Source organism: Muscardinus avellanarius (assembly GCF_963383645.1).
Source record: "Muscardinus avellanarius genome assembly, chromosome: 10".
NCBI lineage: Eukaryota > Metazoa > Chordata > Mammalia > Rodentia > Gliridae > Muscardinus > Muscardinus avellanarius.
The window spans coordinates 97,827,906-97,854,842 of NC_137796.1; the positions used below are offsets into that span (position 1 = coordinate 97,827,906).

Consider the following 26,937-nt stretch of genomic DNA (forward strand, 5'->3'; position numbering starts at 1 on the left):
GAGCCTGGACGCGGCGACCGCAAGGTCCGGAGTTTAATGGACTCTCACGGCCGGCGCGGTGGCGCACGCCGGTGACCCCGGCATCCTGGGACCCTGCTTCAGAAGAAAGAATAAGCAATCGGGCTGGGGGTGTAGCTCGGAGCTAGACCGCCCCGGCTTCCACCCCAGTGCTGACCGCGGGTGTGGGCAGCCACATCTGCACTCCCGAGGCTTTGGGACCGCCGCTGTTCCTTAGAGACAGCAACTCAACCCCGTGTCTTGATTAAAACCCCTCTTCATGGGGAGAGGAGGGTGCCTGTGGGCGTTCACGGACCGTGCGTGACCTTTGATGGAAAGAGACTCTGGGTCCAGGATGGGACTTGAGATTGCAGACCAGAGTTGGCCCTCACCAAGCTGCGACTGGCCTAAATGGCTGAGGATGGCCTCGAACCTGTGATCCTCCTGTCCCAGCCTCCCAAGTACTGGGATTACAAGTATGTGCCACCACACCCGGCACCTCTAGCTCTAGCCAGCTTCTATCTCCTAGAAAGAGCTCCACAAAGACCTATTAAGTAACGGGATATGCCTTTTATGGACTTGGTGTGGCAGGGCAAGCCTGCAATCCTAGTACTTGGGAGGCTGAGACAGAAGGATCCAAGGTCCAAGGCCAGCCTTCCCTACCTACCTAAGCCCAGTTTCAAAATAAAAAGGCTTGGGGTGTGGCTTGAGGCGGACCGCCCTGGATTCAGTTCTCCGTACAACAGTCATGATCGTGTTAGGGTGCTGCGCGCCCACATCCTTTTCTATCCCTTAATACATACTTTCCTTGGTAAGTAAAAAAACATCAAACCAGATTTTCTTTAAGGTGAAAAGTTTATTTTGCCTTTTCCTAGAAGCAAAACTAGTAAAAGTAAAGTATAAAAATAAATACAATTTACATTAATGGACATTCCAAAGTAAAAAATAACGATAAAAAATAATATATATAAATAAAACTTCATCAAAAGCACAAAACAGTATCTGGCACTTTTATGAGAAAAAGCTATGAACATTAAAAACTGTGTAACACATACATGCTTTTATCTTTAAATTAAAACATACTCAAGTTTCTCCTCCTTAATGTAAAACTAGTTTTAACATGTTATTTGTTTTAGCTAATTTGCATTAGTGTACACAAAATCTTTAACTTCTACCTTACCAGAGAGCCACAGTGATATGAGTAAACTGTATCCTGAGATTTCAGAAGATAAAGCATAGTTATCATATCAAAAAGGTCATTTCATTGACTTTGCCTATGAATACAACCTTTTTTGACTGTCTTCTAATCTGCCGGGTCATTCATTCAATAAATGATAAGTCACAGTAAAGAATATCGTTTTCACCCAGAGCAGAGTATGATTTTCTACCCACAGTTGCAATGTAAAAGTTAAATCTTAAATGGAACAGAAAACTGAACAATCTTTATCTTCATATTCTTAAAAGGGAATTAAGAATATATATGTAAACTGCATTTTCAAAATACCAATATCTCATTAAAATTCAAATTAGAACGATTAAATATATGCACTCCCAGTTTCACATGAGAAGCGCAAAGCCCTTTCTGGAAATCATGTAAGTTAGCAGTGACAGTCTCTCTCATAAAGCCAGGTAACATTTGATACTTGTAATGAGTAAGTTAGAGATAAAAACCTCAAACGTCAGCGCCTTTACATAATGCAGATTTCTAACAAGGCAGCATCACTCTCCTACTTGAACCTGGATTTAGTATTATATAGCCCTTTATTTTCTCCTAAATCGAGCATGCTAGAAAAAGCAGCCTGAAGAAATAAAATATACAGACTAAAGAGAAAACATAACCATGCAACGCGTTTTTCTTCATTTACAGAGATGGATGTAACAGTGCGCTTAAAATGCTACATTCAAGACTGTGCTGTCTCCCAAGGAAAGATCTTTAGGCCGCGTCACTGCTGTACAGCGCTTAGTGACCGTGGGAAAGCCTAACTACGAGAGGTCAGGCAGCAACATTCGCTCCCACGTGACCGCATCCGCGGCTGCGCGCTGGGGCAAGGGCTCACCCTGCCATCACTGTCGCCCAGAGAATATGGCTCCAAGTGTGTAAAGTTACAAAACCAGGGGAAAGTATCCTCTGCAGCGATTTCTCTTCCAATAAGACAGTCCCTAATTCATCTAATTTAGTAATCAGAATGAAGACATGAATGAAATTTATCTTTTAGAGCTTTTGTCATATCAAGATTTTGTAAAAATAAGTCCAGATGTCCTGTTAAGTTTATAAAAAGGGTTTCTGCAGACATCTGGGTACACAAAATATGTTTGAATAGGTTAAGCACAGAGATGAGATAATTATTAAATTTAAATTTGTCTTCACCCAAACCTGATATTGAAAGGAAAACGGGAGAGCAGCGCAGGGATGAGCCCGAATGACCGAATCACCCAGACGCTTGCTCCGCCCGCCAGCATCACTCTGCCCGCGTGAGCAGGGTCCCGGGTTGCGTAAAAAGTCTTGGGCAGGGAAGATACAAGGATCACAATCCTCCCCCCGCTTTATCCTAAGGAATGTTGTCTTCTTAAATTGTCGCAACATTTGGCCGCCTTCTTTGGGTTTTTCCTGCATATACTCCTAAAAACAGAGCAAAACTAGTATTATCTCTCAGTGCTGGTTTTTGTATGATACCCATTTAATGAGTGCTTACAAAGCAACAGGCTAAGCAATGTACCTTATCACATTCACTCCTGACATTCTGTGAGCCTGAGGTAGGAACGATTACTCCCATTTCCAGGATAATAAATCCGGGTCAGTGGAGTTCTTGCCTGGCTCGGAGCTGGAGACAAGCTCCAGGAAGCCAATTCCACCTGACTGGTTATTTTACTTACCCACTGTGCGTAACCGTCCTACTCTGCTTCAATTAGTGATTTCTGAATTTCATTAAAAACTCTCTAGTCAAGCACAAAACATCAATGAGAAAATCTTTTAAAACATCTGATATCACAGATTAAAATTTAGTTTGTAAAAACTAAGCTTATATAAAAAATAAAAAATTTAGACCTTTTCAGCTATATAAATTTGCACTTCTGAATTAATAAATCTTTAGAAAAACAAAGAGCCAGGCATGGTGGCACACCTGTAATCCCAATACTAGGGAGGCTGAGATAGGAGAAACACAGGTTCAAGGCCAGCCTCAGTAATTTAGCAAGACCCTCAGGAACTTAATGAGACCTTGTTTCAAAATAAAAAATAAAAAGGGCTGAGGGTATGGCTCAGAGGTAGAATGCTTCTGGGTTCAAGCAGAAAAAAATTCTTTTTTGTACTTGTTTGTATGCATAATTGTACATGTTTACTCAAAGGTTAATTTCACTTGCATTAATAATTGTTTTAGCTGGGCACAGTGGGAAACACCTATAATATCAGCTACTAAAGAGTTGGAGGAAAGGAGATTGTAAGTTTGAAGTTAGCCTTGGCAACTTAGTGAGGCCTTATCTGAATTTTTTTTTTTTTTTAATGGCACTGAGGACTGAATCCAGGAGCATTCTACCACTTAACTACACTCCAGCCTTTTTTATTCTGAAACAGAGTCTTGCTAAGTGACCGTATACTGGCCTGGAACCGGCAATCCTCCTGTCTCAACCTCCCAAGTACTGGGATTATAGGCATGGACCACCACACCTGGCTCAAAATAAAATTTTAAAGGAGGGCAGGAGACCAGCCTACATAACTTAGCAAAATTCTGTCACAAAATAAGAAATAAAAAGGGTTGGGGAAGGGCTACAGCTCAGTGGTAAATGCCCCAGTACCATGGGTATGGGGGCGGGGGGCAGGAAGCATAGCATAGCTCAAGAGCAGGATGCTTGCCTCGCATGTGAGGACGGTGGCACCATCCCAGTACCACCCAAACCAAAACAGGCTGCGATGCAACTGAACCTCAGGAGCTGCGCCGAGCACGGTGCGCTGTGCACAGCCTGTGGCGAGTTGCCCCGTGGGAACTCTAACTCCTGGGGTGCTGAGAAGGTCACAGGTGGAAGCAGTGGAGATGAAATGCATGAGAAGAGCATGGAGGTTATCGCCTGGCGAACTGATGACGCCCAGCCAAACAACACAAATATCTGCAAAGGCTTCCGAACCAGCTAAGGTTCGTCGTCATTCGCCACACTACCATGGAGACGCACAGTGCCTCAGAGGCCATGGAACTTCACGAGTGACAGGCGTGGCGTCTGGCCTGAGTCCTGACTGATCTGGGAAGCGGGGTCTCCAGCCCTGGGCTTGCTCACAGCCGCTTCACTGGCTCTCGGTGACCTCGAGAGGACCTAGTAAATGACCCGCGCACGCCACTGCGATGAACTACAGTCGCTGCACACCTGCAGGCCCGCAGTCATTTCAAAATGATGGACAACAGCTCCTCTCTCCTTGAACTTACATGAGCAAACGATGATCACATGAAAAAAACTTACAGCACTTTTACCCTCCTAAATTGGAGGAAAACCAGTTAGCAATAAAAGCTCTGAAATTTGCCTAATTGGTTATTAATGGGAAGATAAGAATTAATTAAAGGCTTAATCTTCATTGCCTGATTAATAATTCAGCTTGCTTTTAAATATTTAAAGAGCAGTAGAGTTAAACTATGGCATTTTTAAAGTGTTTTTTAGTAGATTACATCATTTTCAGTGAGCTTAATCAAAGTGTCTTAACAAAGATACCTTAAGCATAGTGAAGCATTTGGTTAGGAGCTCTGGATTGGCTCAACATGGAATTTGTCCTCTTGCCACCATAAGTAGAATTCTAAAATACTATTTTTAGCTTAGCCCTTAAATAATCTTTGATGGACATAAGAAAGGATTAGCGAAGCCTCTGCCGGAGCACAGACGAAGACCCTCCCCCGGGCATATTCACTGCTGACTTGTGGTCAGGGCAGCGATTCTTCGTTCAGCCCTTATGTGCTGATGCAGAAAGCCCAGAGCTCACTGGGACTCGCTTGTTGAAAGGTTTTCTGAATTAAGCCTGCATAATTCTACATATGTTTCAGAATAAAAAATATAATGTTTTCCCTAGAAATGCCAAAGAAACCAAGATTGGCACCGGTGTACTCGGCTTTTCTGACTGCCACTCACACACAGGCCTGAGTAGGTGTGAGCCTGTGAATATGCCCAGGTTACGGTGGCAAGCGAACACAAGGCGCTCCTGCAGCCGCCGCGGGCCGCCGCCTCCGCTCGCGGGCGTCAGAACGCGGTCTACACACCTGGGACAGGCGCTCTGCTAGGCACTCTGCTCTGTGGAGGCTTCTGTCTACTTTGCACAACCCCCTTCAATGATGGCTTAGGGGTGCTAATTGAATATAAAAAAATTAATAAGTCACTTGCACAAAGGTCTAGAATAGAAGGTCAAAATTCAAAGACAGCAAGCACACTGCGTCAAGTATCTGAGTCTGCTGCGCGTGCACGGCGAGCACGCGCTCCAGGGAGCATCGGGGACGGCCACCGAGCCGCGCAGTCACTGTGGTGACACCAAACTTACTGTGTGAATATTTAAAGAGAGCTAATGAGTAAGATGGTATGAAATGAAAAGTAAAAACACATCCACATAGAACTAGAACATATCACACAACAGCACACCAGAGAGGTATCTGGGAAGATAAAACTGAACTTTCTTCTGAATGCTATAAAATACGTATTTGGAAAACACCCTTGGTATAAACAGCAGTAAAGTTACTTTTCCCTCTCAAAGCCATCTTGACGTGAATATTTTTAAATACCCGTGTGTGTGGCATTCTTACCCTTGTCTACTAAGTAGCCTATGAACAGGTGCATTCTGTCCCTGGTTTGGCTGAAGGACTCTGTTGACAAATTAAATAAAAAAATTAATTCTAATGATAAATTCTGGTTTTCCCACTTTATTTCAATGGATGAAAGATGGTGATAGTGAGGTTGAAGTTATCTATGCAATGATACTGTCTATATAGCACAACAAGGCAAAGCACTGTTTAAAGCATATTAATATGGTACTTAAAATTTGTTCACCAAGAGCCCAAACCTGAGGTGTTAATCAGGAAAGAGTTGTCCAACATGTGTTAACCCCTGTGCTTTTAGATAATTTACCTTAAAATTTGTTCACCAAGAGCCCAAACCTGAGGTGTTAATCAGGAAAGAGTTGTCCAACATGTGTTAACCCCTGTGCTTTTAGATAATTTACCTTAAAATTTGTTCACCAAGAGCCCAAACCTGAGGTGTTAATCAGGAAAGAGTTGTCCAACAAGTGTTAACCCCTATGCTTTTAGATAATTTACCTTACAAAAGCCAACTCTGCAATCATGTGCGAGAAGAAGGTATCACTCATTTTATAAGAGTGCAAAAAAGAGCAGAAATAGTAAAGTAGCTTTATAAGGTTTTAAAATATATACCCAAGTCCCCTTGACTGAAGACGGAACTCAAGACATGTCAGGCTCAGATTTCTGCCAGAGCAGGGAGGGCGTGGTGGCCCACGCTTGTAATCCCAGCATTTGGGAGGCTGAGACAGGAGGATTGCAGTTCTTGGACAGCCTCAGCTACTTAGTGAGGCCCTCTGTAACTCAGTGAGACCCTGTTTCAAAAATAAAGAATAAAAAACAGGGTGGGGTGTACCTCGGGGGTAGAATGCCCCTGGGTTCCATCGCTAGTACTGTAAAAAAAAAAAAAAAAAAAAAATTGCCAGAAAGAGCATGTCCCACACAAAGCCCCAGAAACATCAGACCTGCCACATGGCCAGAAACAAGACTAGCTATTACTATGAATTCTGCCAAAAGGAAGTTTGGAATTTATAAAACTTTCTTTTCCTTTAAAAATAGATAAAGCATCTGACTGAGAAGTGATTTTTTTCTTACCTTGTTTCAGAAGGATTTTGTTTAACCAGAAATTTCTTATTTGGCATTCCCATTTCAGCAGCTCTGACACAATATATAAATAAAACATAATGTATTTAGAGAAGAGGAAAAATCAGCCACGCTTACGAACATGATACAGGATGACAGAAGCAAATCAGCAAGTGGAAACTGATGAGCTCCTGAACCTGCGCTAAGTAGGCTGGTGATGATGCACTTCAGTGGTTAGCATTAGCCTAGCATGTGGGGGCCCCGGTTCCATCCCCAGCACCCCCCAAAAAAAACTACTTTCAAGAAAGAAAAATTTTTAAGGCCGGATGTTGTGGTGCACGCTTGTAATCCCAGCATTCGGGAGGCGGAGACGGGAGGATCGCGGTTCGCGGACAGCCTCAGCTACTTAATAAGGCCCTTTGCAACTCAGTGAGACCCTGTTTCAAAAAATAAAAAAGTCTAAAAAAATAGGACTGGGGGTATAGCTCGAAGGTAGAATGCCTCTGGGTTACATCCCCGGTACCACAAAAAAAAAAAAAAAAAAAAAAAAGGAATTTTTAAAAGATACTTATTAGCCGGGCGTGGTGGCGCACACTTGTAATCCCCGCGCTTGGGACGCTGAGACAGGAGGACCACACAGGTTCGAAGCCGGCCTCAGCTACTGAGTGAGGCTCTCAGCAACTCAGTGAGACCCTGTTTCCAATTAAATATAAAATGGGTCTGGGACTTATAGCCCGGAGGTAGAAAAGCCCCTGAGTTCCACCCCTAGTACCACACACACACACACGGAATTTCTATTAGTACAATTGTAGAAAGAAAACTTTTAAATAATGGGTTTGATAATAATGTGACATTTTTAAATAAAAATACTTACTTCATGCATTTTTTCCTGTCAAGAGACTTCTGTGTCGCAGCTGAAAGAGCCACTCGGGGACTTTTCATTTTATCCTTTAAAGTACAAAGTAACAGGAAGCTCTACTAGCATCAATCATCCCATAATACAGGATGACCCTGAACTGCACTGGCAACATTTTAACTCTTAGTCTTTCTTTATGATTGAAGCAGTCTAATTCTAAAACTTAAAAAATTGGGATGATTTTTCCCAATGATATAAATTTTGCTTGTTTTCCTTCCGCTGATCACACTAAGATCACTGATTCAAACCACAGACCATCAAAGTCTTGACATATAGTATTTCACATTAATTTAGAGTCTGTTTTTCTAACTCCAATTTCAAAAAAGGCAAAATTTATGACAGTTAGCAAGGAAATCTGATCAGTAGCAGGTGTTTGGTGGTTTCTGTTGTGTTTGTTGTTTTTTAACCTTGCCTTTTTTTATAAGCCATCCATACAAGCTAAACTTAAGGCTGCAACTCTAAAATCCAACTGCAAAACAATGTATACTTCTTTCATTTTTAAATCTGTTTACAGACTTAAATGTTGCTGGTAGTCCTGGGAATTACTTGTGGTTAAGAATTGTCAGAAGGAAAAAAACGACATTTAGCATCAATTCCCCCTGAACAAGGAAGAAAGTAATGGTTAGAACATCATCTACCATTTGCCTGAGCATTTTCTCTTTGCGAGCTTCTCGATCATGATGGAGAATAGACATCCTTTCGGCTGCATCCATCACAAAGAATATGTCGTGAATGCCATACAGGGCGGCTCGCAGCTATGTGGAAAAGAAAAAATATGTCCATATTTAAAGGCGGAGATTAGATGTCATTATACAATGTATATTGTGTATTTTTTCATTTAGAAAAAAAGTTAAAACAGTTCTCATTAAAATCAAATTTTAAGCTGGGCGTGGTGGCGCACGCTTGTAATCCCCGCGGAGACAGGAGGATCGCGCTGGTTCGAAGCCAACCCCGCTGGCTCAAGAGACCCTGTTTCCAAAAATAAAAAAGTATAAAATAGGTCTGGGAGTGTAGCCCGGAGGTAGAAGGGCTTCCAGGAACCCCAGTACCACCAAAAAAATAAAATAAAATAAATAAATAAATACATTTTTAATTATTAAAATAAAAAATGCAACATTTCTATTTCTGGGGCTCCAATTATTTATTTATTTTAGTGTGGTCCTGGGGAACGAACACAGGATGACATTCTATCTCCAAGTTATACTCCCAACCCTATTTTATTTAAACAACTAAGTTGTTGAGGGCTTCACCAAGTTGCTGAGGTTGGCCTCAAACCTGCGATCCTCTTGTCTCAGCCTCTCAAATACTGGGATTACAGGTGTGGCCCACACGCCCAACTTGGGGCTTCAATTATTAGTGGAACTATCAGTTTCCTTAAAAGCCCTCAGGACGAGAGCATTTACCTGTGCTAACACTCTCTCCTGAAGTGACGCGTCTTGGGCTGACACAACGCCTCTCTTTAACGGTGCTTCTGACTGGAAGCTTCTGATGAATTCCAAGGTATCCTGAAAAAGGAAATGCTCCTTCAAAAACACTTTTCTAGAAAGATTTGTGACTACTGGGTTTTCTTTTTGTTCTTTTTCTCAGCACAAAGTTACTAAGAACATAAATAAAAATACTGGTTCCATCTCAAATGGCACTGAGACAAGTATACAAACTCCTTCATTTCCATGTTTTAGATTCCCAAGGGGCAGGCTGCGGCTCTCCTGAGTTTGTGTTTTCATGTTCCCTACTGCAAAGAACTTTCTCACAAGTTTCCCGCAGCCCAGGCGGGCATAGGGGCCTCGGGAGCCGCAGCCAGATCCCGGGACGGTGCTGGGGAACACCTCCGCGTCTCTCTCACACCGCTGACAGCACCCACTGTGGTCAGGTGGCTCTGGATGGACTCTCCCTGGGAAGGCCTGTGAGCTCACACGGGGTGCTCAAGGACCTCAATACCTATCTGCAAAGGGCATCTGTGTGCTATATGTTATGGTAAAGCCAAATGTGGAAACAATTCAAAAACACCAGTAGTGGCCAAGCCTGGTGGCGCACACCTGTAACTCTAGTACTTGGGAGGATCACAGGAGGATCACAGGTTTTGAGCACAGCCTCAGTGAGTAATGAGACTCATCAATCTAGCAAGACCCTGTTTCAAAATAAAACTTTTTTGGGGGTGGTACTGGGGTTCCTGGAAGCCCTTCTACCTCCGGGCTACACTCCCAGACCTATTTTTACATTTTTTTATTTGGAAATAGGGTCTCCTAAGTCAGCGCGCGTGGCTGGCTTCGAACCTGCGGTCTCTGCCTCCCAAGCGCGGGGATTACAAGCGTGCGCCACCACACCCGGCAAAATAAAACATTTTTTAAAAAGTAGGGCCGGAGGTGGAGCTCAGCAGAATACACCTGGGTTCAATCCCCAGTAAGACACACACACACACACACACACACACACACACACCTGTTTGCCAGGTATGGTGGCACCCTCCTGTAATATGCTACCTGGAAGGGTGAGGCAGGGGGATTGCAAGTTCAAGGCCAGCCTGGGCAGAGGTAATTTTCACTGCGACGTGTGGATGCCAGGCCTTGCATCCAGATCCTGAGGATGAAGGATGTTTAGAATGGAGAACAATATGGTGAGGGCCAGGGATAGCCCTCCATTTTATACCCAGGAGGAAGGATTCTTTCACTCCGTAGGATAAGGCTAAGCCACACGAGGGGATTGGAAGGGATGCTTGCTCGGTCTGTGAGCAGCCAGTGTAATATGGCTGCGTTCTGGGGTCTGGACGGAAGGCCCAAGAAGATGCAGGTGTGGGGAGTAGACCCACAACAACAGCTGCTGAGCACTGAGAAGGACTCAGGAGCTGTAAGGCTCTGCTCATAGCTGCAGGAGAGAGCTTGTGAGCTGCGGCCTCTTCCACTGTGAAGTGGCACTGAGGAAAGTCCTTTTTCTTCTCCAAAACTCACTTAAGCTAGTTCTCGAGACAAACTATACTGAGACAGCAAGCTGTCAACAGCAAAAGAAACTATGATGGCTACTCACAAAGGTGAATCAACTTAAACAAAGGTATTTGTAGCCTCAGAGTCCTGTCTTCCTGTACACACCTTCCGTAAGTTATGGCACAATGCACACAAAGGGTTCAGGCAGATGGGGGCGGGGGGACTGAGGCTAAGAAATGCCTGTCTGGGCCTAATGATACCCTTACCCCTAAAGGAAGGCCAGAGAGCTTGGGAATCCTAGCCTCTGCTCACTCTCCACAGAGCCAGGGTGTTTTCTGGTTTGGGCTCAGATGAACTAACTTGGACATCTCTACGCAGCCTTTTCAAGCTCCCAGTCACGCACCCACCACTGACACGAGTGCTTCTGACCAGCTTCTAATCCTCCAGCAGGTTCACCGGCCTATACTGTTACAGTCTCTTAGAAGATAGCATTTCACCCTCTTGGGTTAGTTTTCTGTCAACAGAGCAAGTGAAACTGGGAAGAAGGCCTCAAAGTACATCAAATGATAAACATTTTGTCTTTGTAGTAGCATAAAAATAAGCAGGACATGGCGGTGTACGCTTACATCCCAGTACTTGGGAGCCTCAGCTACTTAGTGAGGCCCTTGTGCTAGAGATTGAATTCAAGGTCATTCTACCTATGGGCTAGAATGGAGCTAAAATAGGGCTATGCCTCCAGCCCCATTTTATTATTTGGAAATAGGGTCTTACTAGGCTGCTTAGAAGGACACTAAATTGCAGAGGCTGGCCTTAAACCTGTGATCCTCCTGTCTCAACCTCCCACATACTGGTTTACAGGAGTGTGCCACCATGCCTGGCTCTCATTCTTTTTTTTAATTTTTTTTGAGGATCTGGGGATAGAACTCAGGGGCATTCAACCTCTGAGCTGCACCCCCTGCCCTATTTTTTATTCTTTATTTTGAAACCAGGTCTCACTGAGTTGCAGAGGGCCTCACTAAGTAGCTGAGGTTGTCCGCAAACCGTGATCCCCTGGTCTCAGCCTCTGGAATGCTGGGATTACAAGTGTGCACCACCACGACCAGCTCTCTCAATCTTAACTAAAACCATAAATAAGAAATTTTTAAGTAATCCTTGCAAAAAAATTATGATTAAGACTAATAATTGATCTTTAAAAATTGCCTAAATCATAATGACTAAAAAATGTTTGATAAGTTCTGAACTAATGTCAGCTCACTTGTCAGAAGACTGATAAAAACCGAGTCATTAATGCAACAGTCAATTTATAAGAATCTTACTTTTACAGTTTGTCGAAGCTGCTTCAGCTTATCTGTCTGCATGAGCCTACGAGTAAGAAATCCTTTTGCCACCGCAGTTATCTTGTTAAATTTTGCTTGTAGTTCTGGACTAAAAACCTAGAAGTAAAGCAGACACAGTGTTTTAAGAATCTTAGCATTACATACGACTGTTTTTCTTAATCTCTTATAATGAGCTTAAATTCTCCATATATTTTCTCTGTGCCAGTTCATCTATCAAAAGTCAAGCTATTTTATGTATGAAAAAAACCAATGTTCACTAGTACATCCTAAAATAAGTAGCTCTTAAAAAAAGATAGGCCTTGTAAGCTGGGTGTGGTGGCACAACTTGTAATCTCAGCATTTGGAAGGCTGAGACAGGAGGATCCAGGTTCAAGGACAGCCTCAACTACTTAGTGAGGCCCTTTGTAACCCAGTGAGACCCTGTTTCAAAATAAAGAATAGAAAACGGCTTGGGTGTAGGTCGGAGGTAGAATGGCCTTGGGTTCCATCCCTAGTATGAAAAAAAAAAAAAGATAGGTCTTGTAATCCCAGCATTTGGGTGGCTAAGACAGAAGGATCACAGTGCGCAGACAGCCTCAGCTACTTAGTGAGGCCCTCTTCAACTTAGTGAGACCCTGTTTCAAAAAATAAACAATAAAAAAAATAGGGCTGGGGTGTGGCTCAGAAGTAGAATGCCCCTGGGTTCCATCCTCAGTATCGCAAAAAAAAAAAAAAAAAAAAAAAAGGTCGATAAATAGAAAAACAGACATATATCAAGTCTGCCTACCTGAGACCATCCAGTGTGGGCCCTTCCGAAAGGCCGTGTAACTGAGAGTTTGGTCACACCACTCGCTGATGATCCCCAGAGGTAGAATGGTGCTTCGCCTGTAGAACCAAAACTGTACTGTAGGGCAGAGTTGGTGAAACCTAGAGAAATATACATACTGTACTGTACTTGATGGCATATAATCAGAATATGCAGGCCCTTCAAATAAATATTTGTAACACCCATTAGGAATAACAACTGCCTCCAAAACTGAGCCACATTGAGACTTAAAACATTTATGAACTTTAAGCTTATGCACCAGATGGATCTTTCCGCCACAAGCCACACCTCAAGATAATTGGTGCTGTGGAGATAAGCTCGTACAAGGACTGGGGAATTAGGTGTAGTTCAGGATCACTCAGGAGATAACCAACTGTGTTTGCACCTGCAGGCATCATCTGCTGCCTGAATGAGCAGACTGGACTGTGAGCCAAACAGCCTGCTATTCTCCTCCTCAGGTGGTCTGTCCTCACGAACAACTGCTCGCCAGCCTTTGACCTGCTAGCATTTCGCTTTTCACTGGTTACTAAGCAGATGGCAAATAGCACTGAGGTGGGTATGGAATTACTTAAAAATGGAAACTATAATTTTAAGGTGCACCAAATACAGTATGTTCCAGTTATAGCATTTTTTTCAAATGAAAAAGGTTTTTGAATATTTACCAGAATTATTTGAATTTGAAGAATGAAATGAGTCCATTTGAGACAGCACTGTTTCTAGCAAACCAGAGTCGCTTATTTTTCTCCATTCTAACTCTACCGCGTTGCTAATGTTCAATCCAGAGACTTCTGCCATCATCATCTTCTTTTCTTTTAACATTTTCTCCTGTTCTTCTATTTCCTACAAATTAACAGTTCATTAAAACATGCTACCCGCCGGGCGTGGTGGCGCACGCTTGTAATCCCCGCGCTTGGGAGGCGGAGACAGGAGGATCGCGCAGGTTCGAAGCCAGCCGCACTGGCGTAAGAGACCCTGTTTCAGAAATATAAAATATGTCTGGGAGTGTAGCCCGGAGGTAGAAGGGCTTCCAGGAACCCCAGTACCACCAAAAAAAAAAAAAAAAAAAATTATATCCTAAAATAGTATCATTTCAGCCGGGCATGGTGCACGCTTGTAATCCCAACATTTGAGAGACTGAGACAGGAGGATCACAGTTTGTGGACAGCCTCAACTACTTACTAAGGCCCTTCATAACTTAGTGAGACTCTGTTTCAAAATAAAGAGTAAAAAATAGGGCTGGGGTGTAGCTCAGAGGTAGAATGCTCCTGGGTTCCATCCCCAGTACCACAAATAAAAAAAGTATCATTTTAAGCCGGGCGTGGTGGCGCACACTTGTAATCCCAGCATTCGAGAGGCTGAGACCGGACGATCGCGGTTCGCGGACAGCCTCAGCTACTTAGTGAGGCCGTCTCCAACTCAGTGAGAACCAATTTCAAAATAAAGAATTAAAAAAAAAATAGTGCAGGAGGTGTAGCTCGGAGATCAAATGCCCCTGGGTTCCATCCCCAGAACCGCAAAGAAAAAAAAAAAAAAAACAAGTATTTTAGGCTTAGCCAAAAGTATATATAATTGACAACTTATTATTTCAAGTTTTCGTCCCTCAAAATAATGACAACTTGATTTTATTTATTTATTTATGTACTGGGGATGGAATCCAGGAGCAGTCTACCTCTGAGCTATACCTATAGCCTGACTTTTATTTTTTATTTGGAAACAGAATCTCGCTAGGTTGATAAGAGTCTCACTAACTACCTGCTGAGGCTGTCCTCGAACCTACAATCTTCCTGTCTCAGACTTCAAAGTACTGGGATAACAAGTGTGTACCATCACACTCAGTGGCTTACTGATTTTAAAATGTGTTATGCCATCCTGGCATTTGTAGCACACAACTGTAATCCCAGTACTTGAAAGGTTAAGATAGGAGGATCACAGATTTGAGACCAGCCTCAGCAATTTAGTTAGAACATTTCATAATAACAAATAAAAAGAGCTAGGGTGTAGCTCAGAGGTCGAATGCTCCTGAGTTCAATCCCCAGTACCAAAAAAAAAAAGTGTTATAACTAAAATTATCTTTCCTTTTTTGTTTTGTTTTGTTTTGTTTTGCAGTACTGGGGATGGAACCCAGGGGCGTACTAGGGTTGGAACCCAGGGGCGTACTACCTCCGAGCTACACCTCCGGTCCTTTTTGATATTTAGTCTTTGTGTTTTTTGAAACAGGGTCTCACTGAGTTGCAAAGGACCTCACTTAAGTAGCTGAGCCCCGCAGTCTACCGATCTCTGCCTCCCGAATGCTGGGATTACAAGTGTGCACCACCACGCCCGCACAAGAGTCCTTCTGCTACTGCTCTTATAGAATGGTTATTTCAGTATCTGTTCATGAATACCTTTAAAAATATCACAAGTTTTAAATTAAGAATAAAGTATCCTCATAAATTCTGCAATTACTTTTAAATTAAGATCTAAATATCTGACTTCCCATGTTAACAATAAAATAGTACCCATGTTTCAAAAATCAATGACCCCCTCAGATTAAGTTACAGTTGGGTGAGGGGAAGTACAGATAGATACCCCACACACGGCCAGGCTCACAGGTAGCTGCACCACGGTGCCCCAACAGCCCGGGCCCGTTGGACTCACCTTCCGCAGTCGTTCCTGCTCCCTTTCCTGCTCGGCTATCAGTAATGACAGCTGGTGGGCATGCTGCTCTCCTAGTCTCTTCCGCATCTCTTCAAAGGCTAAAATCTTGCTTCTTAGTATCTCCTCACCTTCTAAAAAGAAACATGACTCCTCAAATTCAGAAAACCCACTCCAAGTCTAGTATCTGATATTTTAAAATACCATCAACTTAAAGTATGCCTCTGACCAGATGGCATTCCTAGACCTAACACAAACAATAGGATGGTTATAAACAGGATCGCCAGAGTGAACCACGTTCGCATCTGTCTGCGCTTCCTCCATGCTACCCACCCCCCCAGAAGGCTCGTGTCCTGTCACCTCTCCCCGCTAATTCAACAGCTCCCTCCATCTGGCTGCTAGAGCTCAGACGGCTCGTCCAGGCAGAGTCTCCAGGGCCTGACTGGCTGCAAGATGGAACCCCTCCACTCCTCATCCTTTTGGCTCTTGTCCGGCTCCAGAACCTCTGGGCTTACACCTTGTAGTTGGGCTTTGGATTTTTAAAGTTAATGCTCCTTTGATGGTCTAAAGCTTTCTCAGCATGAGAGTCCAGAAAGAGACTGGAAGCCGGGCGTGGTGGCGCACGCTTGTAATCCCAGAACTCAGGAGGCTGAGACAGGAGCATTGCAGGGTCACAGCCAGCCTCAATACTTAGGCCCTCCACGACTCAGTGAGACCCTGTTTCAAAATAAAGAATAAAAAATAGGACTACGGATGTAGCTCAGAGGTAGAATACCCCTGGGTTCAATCCCCACTATCACACATACAAAATAATAATAACAACAACAACAATAATAATAGACTGGACATTAAAATTCCATATGTTTTAATTACTAACTAAACAAGAGAAATCATCACAACTATGAAAGCTAAATAGCTAGAAAGTAAGGAGACATGTTGAAATGTTGAAATATCAGTCTTTACAGATGAACAAAGTATGTATTCATGGGTCCATCAACGAGTCATTCTCTCCAAACACAGTCTCCTACGCCTATAGTCTCCCCATAATTTATTGCTAAATACATTGTGTGTGTGTGTGGTACTAGGGGTGGATCCCAGGGGCTTTTCTACCTCCGGGCTATACTCCCAGCGCTATTTTATATTTTATTTGGAAACAGGGTCTCACTGAGTTGCTGAGAGCCTCACTCAGTAGCTGAGGCTGGCTTCGAACCTGCGCGATCCTCCTGTCTCAGCCTCCCAAGCACAGGGATTGCTAAAAACATTTTATTTAGCTACAATTTACATGTGTCTGTGAACAGATTTCATAAGTAATGAAAATTGAAAGAGTGGAATTATAATCTCCAGCAAGAAAGAAAACAGCCCCTCAGCAGAGCCACTGCGCTGACAGGGGCCTATTCTACTCTAGCGAAGAACTCTACATGAATGGGGGGAGGGAGAGGGAGAGGGCCGGTGCCCAGGAAAGTGCACCAAGTGCTGTGTGCACGCACGTTCCTATCACTCTGAACCTCACTATGGCCGCAGAAGTACATCTGTACAGACTTAGTGGTGCACTGGCAAAAGTATATACATATGTATATGTAATACACACACACATGAACTCTGTAAATGAGGACGCACACTGAGAGGCACAGAAGGTGTGGGCAGCTCTAAGCACGGGGCATAGCCTCCCTCGCCACTGTGACAGCAACTAGGCCTTCTCCGTGGCCAGCCTCACGTCGAAGGCTGTTACCGCACTGCCAGAATCGCCGCTCAGTGCTCTTGTGTTCTCTTGATATTTACAAGGAAACCTTTAGCCGTGCTATGTTGTCTAACTGGAGAACCAAGTTGTCTCCCCAAGTACCAACTGCTTTTATTAAAACTTTTCTAAAGAAGATTTTAAACATTCTGCCTTAACCTTACTTTTCTCGTCAGCCCTAAGAACTTAATTTACTTGTCTTATGTCTCCCATATGAAATTACAAACCATGATAATAAAGTAACAGACAATGCAAAGAAAATACGTTAACAAGTTTTTAATAGAACACTGAATGCGACAAGCCGGGCATGGCGGCGTGCGCTTGTCATCCCAGCGTTTGGGACGTTGAGACAAGAGGATGGAGGTTCACAGATACCCTCAGCTACTTAGGCCCTTTGCAACTCAGTGAGACTGTTTCAAAAAATAAAGAGTTAAAAAAAGGGCTGGGGGTGTAGCTCAGAGGTAGAATGCCCCTGGGTTCTATCCCCAGTACCACAAAAAAAATTTAAAAAATTAAAAAAAAATAGAACCAAATGCAAAAAAAACATGAAATAATGCTTACCAATAATCATTCTTCAAACAAAACTCAGAGCTGTATTTGTGATACTGTTAAATGTTTATCAAAGGACCAACTATATAAGGATCTCATTAAAAATCAAAGAGCAAATGGCAAAGACACTAAAACCATTGTCCAAAAGAAGACCTCATAGCAAACACACTGGATCAGAACTGTAATGCTGCCAGCTGTGGTGGTGCACACTTGTAATCCCAGGACTTGGGAGCATGAGACAGGAGGATAGCAGGTTTGTGGCCAGCCTCGGCTACTTAGTGAGGCCCTCTGCAACTTATTGAGACCGTTTCAAAAATAAATAATAAAAAAATAGGGTTGGGGGGTGTAGCTCGGAAGTCAAATGCCCCTGGGTTTGATCCCCAGCACTGCAAAAAAAAAAAAAAAAAAAAAAAAGATAAAAGTATAATGCTTCATTCAAATACTGTTTCCTCTGGTCATTAATATTTTCTATAATACCAAGTAGCCTATAAAAGCTTCATTGTTTAAGCAAGAAAATCTTTTAAGAAAGTCTAACAAGTTAGGTATGGTGGCCCATTTCGTAATCAAAGTACTTTGGAGGCTAAAATAGGAGGGTCACAGGTTTGAGGCCATCCTCGGCAACTTAACAAGACCCTGTTTCAAAACAAAAAGTAAAAAGGCTGGGACTGAAGCTGGGCATGGTGGTACACACTTGTAATCCTAGTACTTGGGAGGCTGAGACCAGAGAATCACAAGTTTGCAACCAGCCTCAGTTACTTAGTGAGGTCCTCTATAAAACTTAGTATAAAGACCCTGTTTCAAAATAAAGAATAAAAAATAGGGCTCAAGGAGGAGCTCAGAGATAGATTGCCCCTAGGTTCAATTCCCAGGACCACAATAAAAAAAAGGAAGAAAGAAAGAAAGAAAGAAAAAAGACTGTGGGTATAGCTTGGAGTAGAATGCCCCAGTACAAAAAGAAAGAAAGCCTAACATAATAGTAATAAACTGTAAACTATACCTAATTATCTAATTATTTGCTTTCTTACAAGATAAATTGAGCCAGGCACAGTGGTGATCACCTGTAATCCCAGTACTTGGGAGGCTGAGACTGAAGATCAGATTTGAGGCCAGCCTCAGCAATTTAGCCAGGCCCTTAGCAACTTAGTGAAACCTTGCTTCAAAATAAAAAATTAAATGAAATATGACTGGGAGTATAGCTCAAAGGCAGAATGCCTTTGGATTCAATCCCCAGTGCCACACAGGGCACACAAGCAAACAACAAAAAAAAGATAAATGAAAGTGTGTGCTCTTAAGAACAGATCATTTTAATTTTACAAAATGTTAACTAAAAGTATTAAAACAAAGATGACATCTTTTGGGGAGGTATCAAACATTTCAAAGTTTCCTTACCTTTGGTACCAGTTTCTAATATCTTATTCTTGTTAATGTAGACAGATCCCTTAGGGTATCTTTTTTCTGGCAAGTATTGCCTCTCCTGTTCAGGTATTCCAGGGGCGACATAAGGGCAGTTTTCCTTTTGCAAACCACCAATGTCCAAGTCAAGTCTTCGCTTAACTTTTTCAAAACTGTTATCTAAAAACTGCTCATTTCCACAAGCCACTGTAGGTGTGTCCGTTTGCTGCCTGGTTATCTGGTTCTGCATCAGTAAAGGCGATGGATTTTTCACATCATAAGACTTATTAAGTTCTGTCTGTAAACTGCAAGAGTGTTTCTCTAACATACTGCCTGGCTTAAGTCCACTCATGTTTCCAAAGTTCTGACTTGCTATGCAGGGACCGGCGGTGTGTGGCTCGTGCCCTCTGGGCACCGCAGTACACATGCTATTCGTCTTGGGAGTTCCTCTCTCATCAGATGTTAACTGACCTTCCACACTACCAAGTCCATGAGTAACTTTACTTTCTAACTGATTTCCTAAAGATTGACATCCCTGACTTGATTTACCTACAGTCACATCCTCTCTGGTTTCGGACATTCTTTTGCTGACATGCACCTTGCTGGAACAAAGTCCTGCTGCGTCAACTGGTAGCTTTGGCACAGTTTCCGGTACATTCATTTTTTCATCAGTATCTGGGACGCTGATGTCCACTGCCTGTTCTTTTCCTTTAGGGCTCAACTCACAGGCATTGATCGGGTTATTTATAAGTATATGACATGCTGATGATGGCCTGGAACGCCTTCGATGCATTTTGGGACTAATGCTTGGCTCTGGACTAGGTAGTTTGGCATATGAACCTGTAAGACTTTTGACAGCATTATTTTCAGTAGTAAAAGTGAGAAAAGGTTTAAAATCAGACTCAGAATCTGGAAGAGTAAGCGAGCCAGTTTGTACTGGTGTATCTACTTTAAAAAAGCTAGCTAAAGCTGACATATTCGTGCTGCTTGCCTGAGAGGAAGCACCTTGAAGCAGCACATTGGACTCATTAAGGCTTGGCTTGTCAGGAATGGCTGGGCCACAGTGCTTGCCTGTCACCTGGCTCGTCTCCTTCACAGAGCCCGGCACTTTAGCCGCCGCGTTTTCTTTGTCTGAGTGACTTTCATTAACACTCCTGTTAGCACTACTCAGACTTCGTCTAGACTGTTCCCTCTCTATATATTCCCTTGACTTTTTCATCAGGTTCTGCAGACTCATTATATAAGGATCCGGGGTGACTTCTGCCAAAAGCGATGGATCCTGTTCATCTGTTGCGGCAAGACCATCAGAAACCAAAGTGTCTTGTGGGCTTGCTGAGATCTTTGGAGAAACTTCATTTTCTGCAAGACTAATATTTGAACTATCACACTGCTTCAGAGAATGAAATCCTTCTGAATCCTTAGCTAAGTTTATCCCATTAGGCTTATACTGGTCCTTGTTATCTGATGGTAAAATCCCAGTTATCTTTTCAAGCTTTGCTAATGTAGAGTGTTCAACAGGGCTTGGCAAGCTATTTGGAAATGTAAGAGGAACATTCAAGTTTCTGACTTCTGAATTAGAGTAAACGGTTTCCATCTCCCACCGTTCAAAATCACTGGCACTAGGTGCTTTTCTAACCTGAAAAAGGATATTTTAAAATTAATGCCTTCATTCCACAAAAATGTCTATTACATTGGGTTTTGTTTGTTTATAACAGAATAGAAATTAAAGACATTTAAAAATATATGACATTTGAAAACACAAAACCAAACTACTAAGATAACCAGTTTCAATGATATCCTATACCACATAAGGATCAAATTACTATAAAAAACTATTGTCATACTAGACCATTTATTAAAAGAAAATTAATCTGATAAAATATGAATATAAGTATACATATTCATACATCCATGTGAAAATTAATCTCAGAATAGAAATATGTTCCTTAACTGTCTTTTGGTTACTTGTTTTTTGGGGTTTTTTATAGTACTGGGGATAGAACCCAGGGGCATTCCACCTCCGAGTTACACCCCCCAGCCCTATGTGTTATTCTTTATTTTGAAACAGGGTCTCACTGAGTTGCAGAGGGCCTACTAAGTAGCTGAGAACATCTGCGATCCACAGTCCCCGTCTCAGCCTCTCCAAGGCTAGGATTACACGCATGCGCCACCACACCCAGCTTGGTTACTCGTTACTAATGATCATCAACTGTTCCTCTTAAGACTGCTATCATCTAAGCATCTAATAATACATGGAATAAACACTAAGTAATTAAATATCGTGCATAAATGATTCCCTCTTAAAATAAGACACACTTATTTGGGACACTGATTAAGCAAAAAATAATTCAGTAATACTCTTGTCTCCCACAAGCTTATTCAGAGTTTCAAAAAAACTTTTCCGTAAAATGAGACAAATTTGTAGTAAATATTTCGTTCATACAATTTAAAGTACTTAGAAATAAAAAATATTTCAAGTTAAAACTCAATTCATAAAACAAAACCCAATTACATTATCTGATGGTGAATTAAAAGAGCAACCTGGCCGGGCGTGGTGCGCACGCTTGTCATCCCCGTGCTTGGGAGGCGGAGACAGGAGGATGGGAGGCGGAGACAGGAGGATCACGCAGGTTCGAAGCCAGCCTTGCTGGCTTAGGAGACCCTGTTTCCAAATAAAAATATAAAAAAAAATAGGTTTGGGAGTGAAGCCCAGAAGTAGAAGGGTTTCCAGGAACCCCAGCACCACCAAAAAAAAAAAAAAGAGCAACCTGTTAATACATTTTGTAAGAAACAAAGTTGGTAAGATAACAACTGCATACAACAAAAATAGGTAAAGATAAGAACAACTGTATACATAAGATATCCAAAGAAAAAATAAATTACATTTTATATCTAATCCAACTCTGCAAAAGAATAAAAAGTGAACTAAGATAATTTCTAAAAATTATACACATATTAAGCTAACAGAAAGCATTATAGAATTCTCATATGAACACAGATTCCAGAATCTTGAATATTAAAAGATGTGGGTTGTTTTGTATATGCTTGTTTTTTCCTAGACCATATGGCCCTCTCGTTTTACCTTACAAATCCCAAGACACATAATGGTCTCCAGGTACTATGCAATAAACAGTACAAGGTGTATTTAGTCACAACCTCAGGCCCAAAATAAACCAAAAGGGATGCATAATCACCAAAGCCAGGAACATATTCATAGGTTTCAGCAAAACAGAATTTTAAAAAATCTTACACATTTTTCTCTCTTTCTCTCTTCCTTGGGATAAAACCCAGAGGCATTCTGGCTCTGTGCTATACCCATGGCCCTTTTTATTTTTATTTTAATCATGGCCTTGCTAAATTACCAAGGCTATCCTACCTGCAATCCTCCTGTCTTTGTCTCCCAAGTACTAGGATTACGGGCATGCACCAATGTGCTCAGGTACATATTTTTAAACTTAATGTGGACAGTAATTACAGTCTGCAAATTAAAATCTACTACCCACAGTACATACTACCCACAGAGAAATTAAGGTAACAGTGGGAAGTACCCTAAGGCTCATAATACAGGTGTCATCTAGTCTGAATCACAAAGATAAACTATAAACCCTAAGATCATAAAAAAACTAAAAGTGACCAGCAAAATAATGTAATATACAGCAGAAATGATAGATAGATAGATAGATAGATAGATAGGAGGTGGAGATACGAGGATTGGGCAGGGTCAAAGCCAGCCTCACTGGCTAAAGAGACCCTGTTTCCAAATAAAAAATATAAAATGGGGTCTGGGAGTGTAGCCCGGAGGTAGAAGGGTTTCATCCCCAATACCACCAAAAAAAAAAAAAAAAGATTTGTTCAATCTGATTTTTCTTTTTAGTATGACACAGACCTTAAACTGTTTATACAAATTTAATCTAAATAAATAGAATTGTAAAAGTTGAAGATGTGTTGATTTCTTTTGTTTTTTTGTGCTGGGGATTGAACCTGGGTGTCCTAACTCTGAGCTACACTCCTGGCCCTGTTTTTTACTTTGAAACGAAGAACAGAGTCTCACTAAGTTGCAGGGGGCCTAATTTGCTGAGGCTGGCCACAAGCCTGTCATCCTCCTGTCTCAGCCTCCCAAGTACTTGGATCACAGGTGTGTGCCACCATGCCTGGCTTGTTGGACTTCAATCCGGATCTACAATGTAGCTAGAGAATTCTATGTTTGTAATCTAAATTGCAGTTTGCATATCTCAGAATTTTCACATATTAAAAAATGGAGGCAGCAGCCGGGCATGGTGGCACACGCTTGTAATCCCAGCATTCGGGAGGCTGAGACCGGAGGATCGCCATTGGCGGACAGCCTTAGCTACTTAGTGAGGCCCTCCGCAACTTAGTGAGGCCCTGTTTCAAATTAAAGAACAAAAACTAGGGCAGGGGGTGTAGCTTGGAGGTTGAATGCCCCCAGGTTCCATCCCCAGACCCGCAAAAAAAAAAAAAAAAAAAAAAAAAAATGGAGGCAGTTATTTACTCCCGCAAATGAGAATAAGATCTTTTAGTCAATGGTCTGATTACTTTAGGGGTTTGCCACAATGGCCAATTCTATCATTGTGTCACTTAAAATTCAATGTTTTTAGGGTCACAAGACACAGACAATAAGCAATTATATTCAGTGTCTGGCTCCACTGTCTGAGTATCCTCTGACTCAAGTACTGGGCATCACTAAGAGGCAAGTGAATTCTCTTTGGAGTAACTGAAATGGAATATTACAAATCACAAAGTTTCTCAAATATAACAGTAAAACATATTGGTAATTAACTGGTTAAGTGCAAATATACTTCTATAAAATTATCACAATGCTTATTTTATAATTTCTGTGTGCATGTGTGTGCGTGTGTGTGTGTGTGTGTGTGTGTGTGTGTGTGTGTGTGGTACTGGGGATTGGACACAGGGGCATTCTACCTCTGAACTGCAGCCTCTGCACTATTTTATTATTTTATTTTAAAACTGTCTCACTAAATTGCAGAGAGCCCAAGTTACTGAGGCTGGTCTTGAACCTGAGATTCTCCTAAGTACTGGGATTACAGTCAGGCACCACCGTGCCTGGCTATTATTTGTCTTAATTATAATCTAAAACAATCTGAATCACATACCTGAACATTTTCAAGGATCTCCTGGACGCGAGTCAGTAAAGCTTTCTTCTTATTAGCTTGCTTTCTCGCCTCTACATCAAGGGCTTTCTGCTTTTCCTGCTGTATTTCCTTTCTCTTTTCAATGTTAAGCTGTAAGAAACCAGAAATATGTATTTTCAGTAATAAGAATATAAAACCAGATGTGGTGGCACATGCCAGCAATCCCAGCACTTGGAAGGCTTGAGACACAGGATCATAGGTTTGAGGCCAGCCTCAGCAAGTTAGCAAGACCTTGTTTCAAAATAAAAAATAAAATAGGGCTGGGGGTATAGCTCAGAGATAGAATGCCGCTGGGTTCAATTCCCAGCATCACAAAAATAAATAAATAAATAAATAAATAAATAAATAAATAAATAAATAAATAGGGCTGGGGGTGTAGCTTGGAGGTAGAATGTCCCAGAGTTCAATCCCTAGTAACCTTCCCAAATAGATATATATATAAAAAATGATGGACAACTAAATATTATGTAACTTGGTTTTATTTAATATGATTATTATGGTATCTCTACAAAGAGATCTTGTCAAAAATCTTTGATCTGACTCTAATAAAATGTTTAGGCTTAACCCCCAACTTACAAGAGCTGCAGGGACTAGGGTTACAAGTTAAATATCACTATGAGCAAACAATTAGACTAATTCAAAATGTGAGGCATTCTACAAGACAACTGTTCTGGTCTCTTTAAAAATTCAGTATCAAGCCGAGTATGGTGGCGCACACTTGTAATCCTAGTACTTAGAAGGCTGAGACAGGAGAATCATAGGTTTGTGTCCAGCCTCAGCTACTTAGTGAGGCCCTCTGCAACTTAATGAGACCTTGTTTCAAAAATAAAAATAAAAAATGAAAAATAAGCCGGGCGTGGTAGCGCACACTTGTAATCCCAGCATTTGGGAGGCTGAGACAGAAGGACTGCAATTCAGGGGGAAGCCTCAGCTACTATTTAGTGAGGCCCTCTGCAACTCAGTAAGAACCTGCTCTAATAAAGAATAAAAAATAGTGCTGAGGGTGTAGCTTGGAGGTAGAATGCCCCTGGGTCCCACCCTCAGTACTGCAATAAATAAATAAATAAATAAATAAATATTTAAAATATTATCAGAATCAAAGGGTATACGGTGAAAAATGTGTCTTCTCTACCCTTCTATATGCCCTACCCCCTACCTGGAGAAAGAACATACCATTGAAAAGGGTTAATGTATATATATTTTTTGGTACTGAGTATTGAACTCAGGGGCATTCCACACCTCCAGCCCTATTTTATTTTTATTTTGAAATAGGGTCTCACTAGGTTGATGAGAGTCTCACTACTTGCTGAGGTGGGCCTTGAACCTGCTACCCTCCTGTCTCGGCCTCCCAAGTACTAGGCTTACAGCATTCACCGCGATGCTTGGCTACATTATTGAATGCTTCCTATGATGGGGGTGGTAGTCTACGCACTTCATGTGTTAATTCATTTAATTCTCAAAACAGCCTTATAACGTACGTGCTATTTTTATCCCCATTTAAGTGGCAAGACAACGACCCTAAGCAGGCCAGGAAGCCCCAGAGCCGGGCTGGCTGCCACTCCTCTGCACCGCCCGAGAGCAAGCTGTGCGCCGTGGCTCACGCAGCGCCTTCCACGCCTGCACTTTTAGCTCCATCTTACTCATTTTAATGCAGGTATAAAATTCTATAAAACAAACCACAGTAGTTAAACTCGCCCCATTAATGGACATTTAGGTTGTTTGCCAATCTCTGACTCTTGTAAACAGGGCTCCCATGACTTGAACATATTGAACAAAGGTACACACTCAAAGGTGTACCTAAAAAAAAGAAAAGATTTAGCTGGGCACAGTGGCGCATGCCTCTGGTCCTAGTACTCAGAGGCTGAGACTTGGAAAATCACAGGTTTGAGGCCAGCCTCAGTTAATAAGATTCTGTTTCAAAAAAAAAAAAAATACAAACAGTGGGGGTGTCGCTTAGAGTTAGAATGCCCCTGGGTTCAATCCCTTGTACGAAAAGAAAAAAGAAAAAAAAAAGAATCATTTAAAAGCTAAAAGTTTACCAGTGGAGAAAGCACAGCCACTCTGTGGAAGCGAATCAGTGAGATACTTTCAGACTGGGCAGGCAGCAAGCTCTGTGTGGACAGAGATGCTTCTTGGATTCTGGCAAGAGCCTTCTGACAGAACTCCTCGTAGTCCTCCATCTTCTCACCGTCACACTACAAGACAGGAACATGTTATTTTTAATGCACTGAGAAAAACAGCTCTTCATTATTTGGTGACTTTGTGGACCATGAAATACCAGAATTCACAAGTCTTAGAAACGGCCTTCCCAGAATTGTCCCACTGATCTAGAGCAATTCTAGGGAACTGAAAAGCATCTTAAGACCCCGCCCAATTAAGACTCACTTTATATATTACAATTTTATGAACAATTTTGCATGTAAAAAATGACAAGATTTTAAAGATCTAAAAATGACGAGTTTAGAGATTACTAAAAGCTCATGGCAAAACCTTGTTAAAGGGAAAAATTTCTACAGTATTTCGCTAACTACCAATTGTAAAATAAAACATTACATTTTCTTTATTAGGATTTATCTGCACAAGAAAAACTATCCTACAAAGGCAGAAATGCTTTTGCAGCAAAAAGGCTATTTAAAGCCAGGCGTGG

General features: G+C 42.0%; 1 protein-coding gene across 3 annotated transcripts; it reads right to left on the bottom strand.

Moving 5' to 3' along the window:
* Nucleotides 1–2,541: 2,541 nt before the first annotated feature.
* CCP110 (centriolar coiled-coil protein 110) lies at nucleotides 2,542–26,470 on the bottom strand (the record flags this gene model as incomplete). Of its 3 annotated transcripts, XM_080704316.1 has the most annotated exons (14): nucleotides 2,565–2,617; nucleotides 5,229–5,314; nucleotides 5,763–5,822; nucleotides 6,846–6,908; nucleotides 7,708–7,781; nucleotides 8,388–8,504; nucleotides 9,153–9,254; nucleotides 11,984–12,100; nucleotides 12,771–12,910; nucleotides 13,472–13,649; nucleotides 15,447–15,577; nucleotides 19,117–20,755; nucleotides 24,252–24,380; nucleotides 26,330–26,470. In XM_080704316.1, the coding sequence occupies 14 exons, from the start codon at nucleotides 26,468–26,470 to the stop codon at nucleotides 2,565–2,567; spliced, it is 3,030 nt and encodes a 1,009-aa protein (XP_080560442.1). The 3 variants fall into 3 exon arrangements, with proteins under 3 accessions (XP_080560443.1, XP_080560444.1, XP_080560442.1); XM_080704317.1 differs by lacking the exon at nucleotides 5,229–5,314 and having other exon boundaries at nucleotides 2,542–2,617; XM_080704318.1 differs by lacking the exons at nucleotides 5,229–5,314; nucleotides 5,763–5,822 and having other exon boundaries at nucleotides 2,542–2,617.
* Nucleotides 26,471–26,937: the final 467 nt, after the last annotated feature.